This window comes from Chinchilla lanigera, unplaced genomic scaffold (genome assembly GCF_000276665.1).
Source record: "Chinchilla lanigera isolate Chin_1 unplaced genomic scaffold, ChiLan1.0 scaffold00092, whole genome shotgun sequence".
In the NCBI taxonomy this organism is placed as follows: domain Eukaryota; kingdom Metazoa; phylum Chordata; class Mammalia; order Rodentia; family Chinchillidae; genus Chinchilla; species Chinchilla lanigera.
In genome coordinates, this window is record NW_004955493.1 from 2,101,806 (window position 1) to 2,113,847 (window position 12,042).

The 12,042-nt window shown below is 54.1% G+C and overlaps 1 protein-coding gene across 4 annotated transcripts in view; it reads right to left on the minus strand.

Annotated features, from left to right (window-relative positions):
* Positions 1 to 11,598, minus strand: part of Ears2 (glutamyl-tRNA synthetase 2, mitochondrial) — a 30,132-nt gene extending 18,534 nt beyond the window's left edge. For 2 of the 4 annotated variants that reach the window (XM_013504807.1, XM_013504806.1), the window contains exons 1-5: positions 11,417 to 11,595; positions 7,238 to 7,393; positions 3,844 to 4,033; positions 1,680 to 2,152; positions 27 to 135 (exon numbers count right to left, since the gene is read on the minus strand). In XM_013504807.1, the coding sequence (XP_013360261.1) occupies positions 27 to 135; positions 1,680 to 2,152; positions 3,844 to 4,033; positions 7,238 to 7,393; positions 11,417 to 11,555 (1,067 nt within the window). In that variant the 5' untranslated portion in view covers positions 11,556 to 11,595. Of the gene's footprint in view, positions 1 to 26; positions 136 to 1,679; positions 2,153 to 3,843; positions 4,034 to 7,237; positions 7,394 to 11,416 lie in introns of all 4 variants that reach the window. The other 2 variants (XM_013504808.1, XM_005405096.2) reach the window with 2 other exon arrangements.
* Positions 11,599 to 12,042: the final 444 nt, after the last annotated feature.

Consider the following 12,042-nt stretch of genomic DNA (forward strand, 5'->3'; position numbering starts at 1 on the left):
AGGCCCCGCCGACCCAGGCCCCTCACCTGTTGAACTCTGGGAGCTTCTGCAGGTCCAGCAGGGCTGAGTGGCAGGTGATCCGGGCCAGGTCGAACTGCGCTGTCAGCTCAGGCAGGGTTCTGCCCATCTGGTTCTCTGTAAGCGAGGACCCCGCTGTTCAGCTTCTGCCCGCCCTTCCTCCCTTCACTTTCGTTTTGAGATGCGCATCCAGAGTTTAGCTCTGATGCCCAAGCTGTCCCTAGCTCCTGCACTCACAGGATCCGCCCACCTCAGCCTCCTGAGTGCTGGGACTTGAGTAATCACCATGCGTGCCCCCTGCTGTGTACTGGGGACTGCACCTGCTCTGCCCCTGGGCTACATCCCCCAGCCCCGCTTGTTTTTAATTTTGGGACCGCCCTGCTAGGTTATCCAGGCTGACCTCAAGCTTGTGGCCCTCCTGCCTCAGTCTCTCAAGTAGTGGGATTACAGATGTGTACACTATGCCCTGCTCTGTCCAGTTTTCTCTTTTGAGACAAGATCTGGTTATATAGTTCAAGCTGTTCTAGAACTTGCCATGTGGCCCAGGCTGTCTTCTAACTCATGTTCCTCCTGCCTCAGCCTCCCAAGTGCTGGGATTACAGGTGGGTACTGCCATGCCCAGCTCTCCTGCCCACTTTTAAACCCACGGAAGGCTCAGTGAATGAGTCGCTCTACTTTGACCTGAAGGATTTGACTTCCAGCTACTTATAAATCAAGGGCCCAAATGAGCTTTCATTGCCACAAAGGATTCTGTCACGTCACTATGGGAAACAATCTAAAAACACTCAGGTGAAATCAATTCTCACTATCCTAAAATACACAAGCTACAAGCACAGTGGGCCTACTGCCTGGTTATACCTCAGATGTGGATGTGACCAGCTCTGAGCAGGGTCGGGTCCGTGTACCTTACAAGCTCCCTCTAAAGCGCAGCCCCGCTGGGAACTGCAGGGCTGGCAGCTGCTTCAGGTCGGCAGGCACTGCGGTCAGCCACAGGACTAGTCCCACATCCCTTACTGTGTGACGTCCGCAAGTGACTCAGCCTGAGCCTCACAACGCCTTCTTCACAGTGGGGATAACAAATGCCTACCCCTCGAGGACACTCTAGGGGCTAATGACATGAGCACAGAATGAACAGTGAACGGGCCACCACTGCCTCGCTTGCAGAAATTCCTGCCGCAAGCCGCCATCCCACTGCACGCCGATTCTTCCGAGCCTGGGCTCTGCGTCCTGGGCCGGGCTCAAGGGTTTGGCTTAGGGTTAGCTGGAGTCACAGTGGCACTGCTAACACTGCTGACCGAGCACACACCTGTGTACCTGCAGTAACCGCAGCAGCCGTGCTTTGCGCTTACTGGGTGGCAGGAATTGCGCCGCGGCCTCACGCTCCTGAGCTCGGCAGATCCTAACTGAAGAGGTGGCCACTTACTCCCGCTGCGCGGAGGAGGCCACCGAGACTTTCAGCTCTCTGGGGCCAGGGGCTACGCATACAGTTCTCACCGCTTGGAGCCCAGCACTCAACAGGCTGCCCGGCCTGATTAACATTTGTTGGATAACACCATGAACTCGTCTAAGATCAGGTGGCGGCCAGGGGCCAGGCTGGGACTGACAGCGCGCTTGCCCACAGCGAAGCCCCTGCCGCCACAACTGCGCGGATGAGCGGGTACCTGCAAACCCCGAGCCGCAGTTTGTGATGATGTCAACCAAGGCATCGGGTAGGAAGCCAGCAGCAGCAAAGTGCTCCAGGAAGATGTCCCCTTGCCTCTTGGACAGCTTGCTGCCGTCCCTGTTGAGAAGCAGGGGCAGGTGGGCAAAGTGGGGCGGCTGCCAGCCCAGCGCCTGGTAGAGCAGCAGGTGCTTGGAGGTGGAGGTGAGCCATTCGGAGCCCCGCAGCACGTGGCTGATGCCCATGTGGTGGTCGTCCACCACACAGGCCAGGTGGTACGTAGGGAAGCCATCGCTCTTCAGGATGACCGGGTCCCCCTCCACGCTGGCCACCTCGTGCCGATTCCAGCCATACACCAGGTCCTGGAACGCCGGTGCCTCCACCTCCAGGCGAAAGCGGATCGCAGGCTTGGGGTCTGTGGCCAGCCTCTGGGCCACCTGCTTCTGGCTCAGGTTCCGGCACCGATTATCGTACCTGTTGGGAAGCAAGGCAACACAGCAGCTACGAGAACCGCTGCTGGACAGGAGCCCCGCCTTCGTCTCTGAGAGCTCGGGGACCCCGAGTAAGCCACTTACCTCTGCAAGTTGCTTCCTCCGTCTAGAATGGGGAGGGTAACAAGGCGGTCGTGTGGAAAAACCAAGTGAGATAATGGTGGGGCAGACACTGAGGGCTTAGTGTCTGCTAGGTCCCGCACACACACCCCACCCAACCTGAAGAGAAGAACTCCGCCAGCCAGCCAGGCTGTTCACACAGGAAGCCCCTCACTCAGCTCGAGAGACTAAGGTAAATCTGTTTACCACGATGGTTCCCAGGCCTGGTTCTCAGGCTCACGGGAAACCTCGTAAGTCTACAGAGTGCCACGCTGTAAGTCAGCACCATGGATGTCCTCCTGCACTTCCCTCCCCCAGAGGCACCAGGCCCACCAATCACCCCGAGAAACTTAAATTTTCATCTTCCTCGGTGGAACTCCCGCTCCCACACCTAAACTAATCTATAAAGCCGGCCCCCTTCCTTTGTTTGGGGCCAACTGCCTTCTCGCCCTTGGCCAAGCTGCACCGGCCTGAAATAAGGACACCACCGTTTGCTTCAGTCCTGCCTGTCCCGGTGCTCTTGGTTGCTACTTGGGGTCTAACCTGACACTAACCCACTAACCAGCTACTCTTTCCTTTCCCCTTGTTAATGAGCAAATGCCAGAATGCTTAGCCTGAGGGGTTGAATGATGATTGTCACAGTCAATCTTGCAATGCCCTCACCTGATATCAGTGACCAGTTCAGGTAGGAATAGAATCATATTTTAATCAGCAGTCAAAGAAAAATGCACTTAGGGGGTAGGGCGGGCCGAGGTTCTAGGAAAGGTCTTTCCAAATGAAGGTAAGAGCCAGGCGTGGTGGCGCTCACCTATAATCCCAGCATTTGGGAGGCTGAGGCAGGAGGATCGTTGTGAGTTCGAGACCAGCCTGGCTATAAAGTGAGCTCAAGGCCAGCCTGAACTGCATAGTGAGACCCTGTCTCAAAAAAACAAAGAAACAAACCAAATGAAGGTAAGAAAGAGCTACAAGGAGGAAAATTCCCTTTGAATTTCCCACTTGCCCGCTGCAGTCCTCTTCAGAGAACTGTGCCCAGGTGCCTGACGCACAGAAACTGTAGGCCAAACAGTGTAGACGGCTGGGTGTATCCGCGAGCCTTCCTGCTGCCGACACAATACCTGACACCCACAACCTCAACGAGGAGCGGTTTAACTTGGCTCACAGTTTAAGGAGATTCAGTCCGTGCTCATCACCTAAGATGTACACAGTACCCACTCCCAGGCACTGCGCTTTTTTCTTTTAACACAGCATCGAATATATTGTAACCTCCATCACTCATGGCCCTGTCAAAGTGGTTCACAGGCGTCTGGCTCTAAAGCAGAAACATCGCAGCAGAGGGCGTGGCAGAGCAAAGATGCTTCCCTCAGGCAGGCAGGAAGCAGAGCGAAACGGTGCCCAGAGGACAGGGCAAGGGACCGGGTCACACCTCCTTGACCACCCCGACACATCCAGACGCGAGCTCTACCAAGCCCCTAGGCATCTCCAAGAAGCCTGACTGTCTCACCACTGCACTGACTCTGCAGCAGTAGACAACAAACACACTCGACTTTGGGGTGCCCCCGGGGGCTGGGCTCCTACCGTGGTGTCTGGTGGTTCCTCAGGGCCTCCTTCTTCAGGAGCTCCAGCCGCTGCGGAGAGCAGAAGCAGGGATAGGCAGCTCCTGTCCTCAGCAGTGCTTCTGCGGCCTGCGCATAGAGCTCTAGCCGCTGCGACTGCCGGTAGGGCCCCGCAGGACCTCCCCGGCGCGGGCTCTCGTCAGGAGGGATGCCTGGGACACGGGCAGAGAACCACCGTCAGACGACAGCCCCTGGACGCACAGCAGCCATTCCCAGGCACTGTGCTCCTTTGCTTTCTTTTTAAACCCAGCACTGTAGGTAGCGTAACATCCAACACTCATCGTCATGTCAAAATGGTTCACAGGCGACCGTGCCAAAGAGGCACTAGGTGTAGAGTTCTTCCGTGCAGAGTCAGACTCTAACAACAGAAGCTGGGCACGGTGGTGCACATCTGCAATCCCACACTCGGGAGGCTAAGGCAGCGGGATCACAAGTTCAAGGTCAGCCTGACCCTATCTTAATCAATCCATCAACCAATCAATCAATCAAAACCAGGTGTGGTGGCACACATGCCTGTAATTCCAGCACTCGGGGAGGCTGAGGCAGGAGAATCGTTGTGAGTTCAAGGCCAGCCTGAAGTGCATAGCAAAACCCTGTCTCAAAATGACAAGAAAAAAATTAAACAAATAAATAAATAAATGAAAATTAAAAAGGGATGGGTTCTTTTTCTGTTTTGGTTTTTTGAGACAAGGTCTTGCTATGCAGTTCAAGCTGGCTTTGAACTCACTGTGTAGCCCAGGCTAGCCCTTCAACTCATGGGAATCCTCCTGCCTCAGCCTCACTAGTGCTGGGATTTCAGGCATGCACCACCACACATGGCAGGGAAAGGCTCTTTAAAGTGTAAAGGGCCTCAGGTCATTCCCCAGTACTGGAAGAAAATGAAAAAAGAAAGCTGGGCATGGTGGCACATGCCTATAATCCCAGCATTTCACAGGCTGAGGCAGAAGGACGGCTGCAAGTTTAAAAGTGACTCCAGAAAGTTGTAAGAGCTGAAAACATGTTCACACAAAATCTGCACCCAAATGGTCACAGCAATTTTATTCGTAAGAGCCAAAACGTGGAGACAACCCAAATACTCATCCCTGGGTGGATGGATACAGGAAATGTAGCATATCGACACAACGGTACGCTACATCGTGAGGATCTGCTCACTCGTCTATGCTACCAGCCAGACGGAGCTCATGATAAATGAAGGAAGCCAGGCACAAAGGACCACACGTCTCATCACCTCATTTACGTGAAATACCTGGAGGAGGCAAACCCACAGGGACAGGGAGCAGACTGGCGCTCACACAGGCCGGGGAAGGTGACTACCAGTGAGTACAGGGTTTCTCTTGGAGTTGCGAGAATGTTCTGGGATTGGTGGTGGACATACAGCAAAGTGAGTACAGTAAAAATCACTGAACTGTAGAATTCAAGATGGTGAATTTCAAAGTTTGTGAATGATACGTTAAAAACATAAAAAGAGTGACTCCCAAACAGAGCAGCTCCGAAGTCAGCCACCCCAGGGTACCTGGACCCTGGCCTCTGCTCTGCCGGAGTGCTGGGAGGGAAGAGCTCCAGCGGCGACGCAGGCCCCAGCACACAGCGGGACCGTGTGAGGGTGGCCCTACGGCCTCAGGCCCAGCAGTTCCGACCTGCAGCGAGCAGGCCAGGAGCTGAAGTCCTCGCTCTGGCCTGCACGGCACTGCAGCGCCGCTGTGGCTCCCGAGTTTACGTCCTCCCACGACCCCAGCTGCGGAATGCATTCCACACGCTTGCCATCCCTTCGCAACCAGAACAGGGGGAAGAAGTAAGCTGGTGAGCGGAGGTACACGGCATGGTTTGACTCCTACCGCAGCCGCCTCTCTGTCCATGGCTCCCCAGTCACCCCACGTGCTCACCGTTGGGCCACGCTGGCCCCCGGCCCTCCTCAAATACACGCAGTACTGCACTTCCTTTCCACGCGACGGCTGCGGCTGCCACGGCCTCTGCTTTGAACGCTCCTCCCCCAGGTGATCACAGGGCCAGCCCTCACTTCACTCGCGCGCCTCCGCCGGTATTTCCTCCGAGGAGAACAAGCCATCCGAAAAGCACTCCTCAGCCCAGTACCCTAACCTGTTACCCTTACCCCACAACTTCTACCCCCACTTACTGCCACCTTAAGAATGAATTCTTTTCCGGCGATACAGCTCGGCAGCATAGCGCCGGCCTGGCAAGCATACTGTCCTGAGTTCGATTTCCAGTACCAAAAAGAAAAGAATGAATTGCTTATCTGTCTCTCCCTGTTCACTGAGTGCTGGGTCTTTGCTCACTGTCCCCACCACCTGGAACGAAACTTGCATCACAGTAAGTAATCCGTTTGAGTAAACTCCTTCACTCAATGAACCCCACATGAGTGTGTGCTAACACGCACAGGAGAAGCTAGAAATAAAACAGGTTTCTGCCCCGAGGAACTGAGTCAGGTGAACAATTTACCTGAGACAGAATCTACATCTCAAAACAGTTCGGGCTTTCTCCTTAAGGTTGTTAACCTGCACTGGTTATGTTAACCTGCACTGGTTATGCCTGTCCTGAGGGGCTTCCTCATCCAGGAAACACGAACACACACCTCCTTGTTCTCCCTGGGGCGAGCTATTCTCAGGATTGAAAGTCCCACGAGACTGACTTGAGAGACTGTACACATTTTGTGTGGCTCTTACCGTGTACTTAAAAAATTAAAAAAAAAAAAAAAAAAAAAATGGAGCCCAGATTTGACAATGGAAAGTATTAAGGGAAAAAAAACCCAGAACACTAGATTGCTGGCTCCTCCTGGACCCAGAAGGCTGGACCAGAGGGGCCAGCATTCCCAGGACCACAGGGCCCGGAGCTCAGAGGTGCTGCCGCCTCTGGGGAGCCCGACTTCTTCCTGCGCACCAAAGCCTTGCTCCTCCAGCTTCCACAGCGGCTGTGTTTCCTGCCTGTCCCCACAGAAAATGGGTTTGAGTTCTGAGATGAGAAGACAGATCCCAGCCATTGTGTCTCTTCACTGTAGCCCACCTTCTGCAGTAGGGGCATTAAAAATTTTTTTTTCTCCATTTTCCTACCTTTACTTGGCCCAGACTTGCTTTGCCCAGCCTGTGTTCTCCTTTCTTTAATACACAGAAACTTTGCTACTGTTTAAAAAAAACAAAGAAAGGGAAAAGGAACACCAAGACAGCCTTGGACTCTGGCTTCAGAGAGCCCTGACACCTTCCCACGTGGCGCAGGCCACCCCAGGCAGCTAAGGTTCACCCACTGCGCCAGGAGCTCCCAAGTCTCCACCGGGAGCCCGTGAGAGATACAGCCCCCTTCCCTGCTCCTTCCTTCGAGCAGGGTCCTTGCCCTGCCCGGCTCACCGGCCCACTCCAGCATGTCCTCAATGTTCTCCGCCGCCCCGGGCACAAGGCGAGCCTGATCCGTGTCCTCCAGGCGCAGGATGAAGCTCCCCCGGTGCTTCTTGGCAAAGATGTAGTTGTAAAGGGCGGTGCGGAGGCCCCCCAGGTGCAAGAAGCCTGGCAGGAGAAAAGCACAGTTCAGACAAGAGAGGGAAAATGAGCTCTGCTCGTGACAGAGCGCCCCAACCAACAGAAAAGACCGAGCAAAGGCTGCGTCTGTCCTACCCCTCTGGCCAGTATCCAGCCAGCCAGACTGAACTAAAGACGACAGGCTGGCAGCCTCATTTAGTCCCTCACGCTGCAGTAGGAGCCCACCCCGGCTGCAGAGCAGTCATCTCCCAAAAATGCCGCAACTCTCCCTAAACGTGCTCATCGTCCTCTTCTGGCCAAGTTTCACCTCAAGGAGAAGCAGACGATTATTTAATGAAACTGCATCACAATATATTTAACTCATGCAAACTTAATATGCTCTGGTCAAAAAAATAAATTAAGCCCGAGTATTGTGCTGCATGCCTATAATCCCAGCCCTTGGGAGGCTGAGGCAGGAGGATCGTCATGAGTTTGAAGCCAGCCTGGGCTACAAAGTGAGTTCAAGGCCAGGCTGAACTGCACAGGGAAACCCTGTCTCAAAAAGACCCCCGCCCCCAAAAAAGTACTGATTGATTACAAGTGAAAAACGAAGTTCTTGGTTTTATTGTTTTGAGCCAGGGTCTTGCTATGTGGTTCAGACTGGCCTTGAACTCACTATGTAGCCAAGGGTGTTCTAGAACTCAAGAGATCCTCCTGCCTCAGCCTTCTGAGTGCTGGGATTACAAGCGTGTGCCACCACACCTGGTCAAAAAACAAATTTAAAATACTATAAAATCACATTTTCCATACACTCTTATCTACAGCATACAATTTGGATCTTGCCTCCTTAAGATTTGTACTCTTAAATCTTATTTATTGAGATAGGGTCTTACTATGTAGCTCATGTTGGCCTCAAACTCCCAGCAATCCTCCTGCCTCAGCCTCCTGAGTGGTGGCATTACAGGCCTGCACCACCACACCTTGGTTAGTATTTAAAACTGGTGTTTAGCTAGGTGTAGTGGTGCATGCCTACAAGCCCAGCACTTAGGAGGCTGAGGCAGGAGGAGTACCTTGAATTTGCAACCAGGCTAGACTATATAGTGAGTTCAAGGCTACCTTGAACTACATAGCAAGACCCTGTCTCAAAACAACAACAAAATAAAAACTAACCAAAAGCAGTATTTGACTCCACTGTATTTTACTTTACCAGAGTTAGAACTCATAAGATTTTTTTTCACCTTTCTTGACTGAAAACAAGTTTCCCAGGGCTACTCTTTCCCCACCCCCTACTCTGCTCGGCCCAGCCCAGGCCCGAGTCTCCACAACGAGCCCCTCGCATTCCCAGGTGCGGCCACAGAACAGGGAACCCTCCTCTGGGGTCAGGCAGACCCTAGCTGAACACACTGTGTGGGTGACATTTGGTTGATTACTGCAAGGCCACCACAAAAGCAGCTGTACTCAACGGCACAGGCTCCAGAGTCCCAGGACAGGCCTAGCAGCTGAAAACGAGGCCTCTTAGATCATATCCACCTGGAAGCCAATCCATCATTTAATAGTTACCATGCTTCGGGCAATCAACTTAATTTTTATGAATTTCAATTTCTTCATCTGTCGGAAGATTTACAAAAACAAAGTAACCTTCCAGTATGGGGGTCGGTGGCACCGTCTGTAATTCCGGTACTGGAGAGGCTGAGGCAACGGGACTGGGGTCAACACCAGCCTGAGCTACACCGTGACTTAGCGAGAGCCTGTCTCAAGGTAAAAAACAGTAAAAAGGGGTAGGAATGTAGCTCAGTGTTAAGACCCCGGGTTCAAGGGGCTGGGGATTTAGCTCAGTGGCAAAAGCGCTTGCCTGGCAAGCGCAAGGTCATGAGTTCGGTTCCCGGTACCGGAGAAAAACCAAACCCCCCCCCAAAACAAAAACAAAAAAGACCCCGGGTTCAAACTCCAGTACTGGGAGAAAAAAAGCAGGAACCTCCTTTACAATGGGGTTGCTGTGACAGCTACATGCTGACTGAAACACACCTTCGATTACTTTCAGCTGTTACGCCGATCTACGTTGCTTGTAATTCCGGCTGGAGTCAGCAGCATTTCCCGCATGGGCGTTTCCCACACATGAGCAAGGCAATGTGAATCACAAGTACCCTGATAGATGCCACCCTTTATTAAATGCTTTCCACTTGGATCAGACCTTGCTAAATGGCTCAGCTGTGCGGACTCCAATCCATGCCACAGGTGCTATTATTAGCCCTGCTCGACAAGACGGCAAAGCTGAGGCACAGGAGAGTTAGGTAATTTGCCCAAGTTGCCATCTAGGGATGGGCGATAGAAACTTGTATCTAGACAATCGTAGGCCTTGGCACCCTTGGTGAGCGCCCCTCAAAGGAAAGTGGGCAGTCTAGTGCTGGAGTGCAAACGGCTGCCAGGCGACAACAGGTACCACAGAAACAGAGAGTACAGATTTGGAAATTTACCGTCATTTTGTCTTTTGAAAAAAATAAACAGAAATAGGCTTATAGGTTTTTACAGCTTTTATTACAACATGTTTGCAAGACTTGTATCTTGTATGTCTGCAACATTTTCATGTTTCTAGAACTTCTTTTATACTGACTTTACACAAATACTGGTCCACAACTGGAAATTAAAAACCAGCTTCCAGCACAGGTGGCTGGAGAAGCACTGCTCTGTGCTGTCATGTCTGCTCCCCAAATTCTGGCATTTGTGCCAGCTGGGATTTTGCCACAAAGATCTTTATCTGCAGATCCTGGGGTATGGAATGTAAAATATGCTCAGGGTGAAGAGGGCTGATATTAACCTTGATAAGACAAGAACAGTGGGGCCAGGTGTGGTGGTGAACACCTGTAATCTCAGCAACTGAGAAGCTGAGGCAGGAGGATTTCCTGCGCTACACAGTGCGTTCAAGGTCAGCCTGAACTGCAAGGCCAGGCTCTGTCACGAAAGGGGAAAAAAGAAAGCAGTGCTGGGAGCTAGCATGGTAGATGGTGGGGCTATTCAATGGGCCTCTTTCCGTTCTGGCTTGCTAAGCTTCCAACAACACTAACCACAGGGCCTTTGTAGTTGACATCCCCTTTGCTCAGTTTTTTTCTTTTTTTTAGTTTTTTTTCCGGGACCGGGAATCAAACTCACGACCTCGGGCTTGCCAGCCAGGCACTGTGCCGCTGAGCTAAATCCCCAGCCCCTGCTCAGTTTTTTTCTATAGGCTTCACGTAAGGCGATTCTTTATTGTTTTGGGGTTTTATTTATTTACTTATTTATGAGACAAAGCCTTACTCTACAGTTCAGGCTGGCCTTGAACTCACGGTAATCCTCCTGCCTCAGCCTTCCAAGTGCTGGTTATTACAGGGGTGCTCCAACAGGCCCAGCAGCGATTCCTTATTGACATTTGGTTCTCAGCCAAAGCGTGTCAGGAAAGCATTCTCGAGCACCCCGTCTCACCCCGGGTCTCCTACAGCGCTTCATGGGGCTACACTGCGCGGCACATGTGACTCTAAACTTGCTTTTTCCAGGGCTGGCACCGTAGCACGGAGCTACATTCCGACCCCTCCCCTTCTTTCTGAGACGGTGTCGCACCTGCTGCGCAAGCTGAGCCTGAATTCGCGACCCTCCTGCCTCGGCCTCTCAGAAGGCTGGGTTATAGGCGTGTGTCATCACACGCGGTGTACAATTTTTCATAGGCGTCTGCCGGGCCACTAGAATATGAGCTCCTCGAGAGCAGGGGCCCCAGCGCGTGCAAGCGCCGGCGGTGGTGGCGCTCCTACGGCACGCGCGCAGCACCGGGCGGCGTCACCAAGACCCCTCTACGAGGCTGGCGTCGGCAGCCCGGCGCCTCGCACGCCGCAGATCATACTGAATACGCTTTTATCGAACGCACGAAGAAAAAGACTGAAAGCGACGCCGCAGGCCATAACCAAAGCCCGGGCTCCTGCACCTCGGCCTCGGCCTCTTCTCCCCGCCCGGCCCTGGACACCCGGAAGGGATGCGCCGAGAAGCGCTCCGGGGGCGGGGACCGCGCGGGGTCGAGGCCCGCAGCGTCGCGCCCGCCCAGGTTACCTGTGGGGCTGGGGGCGAACCGCACTCGTACGGCACCCCCGAGATCGGCGCCCAAACTGGCCTCGCGCCATCCCCTGGGGCGAGCCAAGGCCGCGGGCACTGTCCGCGGCTGCACAACCCTCTTCCAGAGCGCCGCCATGCGGGCCGGTAGCCACACGTGGCTTCTTTACGTCACTTCCTGGCACACCTCCCAGCCAATCGGCCCCCGCCAAGCGGGCTCAACCCCGCCCCTTAAAGGCAAAGGTCCTTTAGTCCGAAAGCCCACGCCCCCTGGGACGGCCGACGCCGCCGTCAACCACTAGGGGGCAGAGCGCGGCGAGCGGGCTATTTCTCGGACCCGCCCCCCTCATCTCGGGAAAGCTAAAGCGTGGCAGGGGCCGGGCCGGGGAAACGGAGGAGGCGGGTCTCCATAGAAACCGCCACCTGTTTCCGGCCGGCCTGTGCACGCTTAGGGGCTGCCGCGGGGGCCAATCTCAGGCCGCTCGCTCCTTCCCGGCGGCCTCTGCGGGCGCGGTGGGGGTTGTACACAATCATCATGGCGGCGGCCGGGGCCCCGGATGGTGAGTGCGGAGCGGGTGGCGGGAGCCGAGCTGGGGCCGAGGCTGCCGGCGCCCCGCGGGGACTGC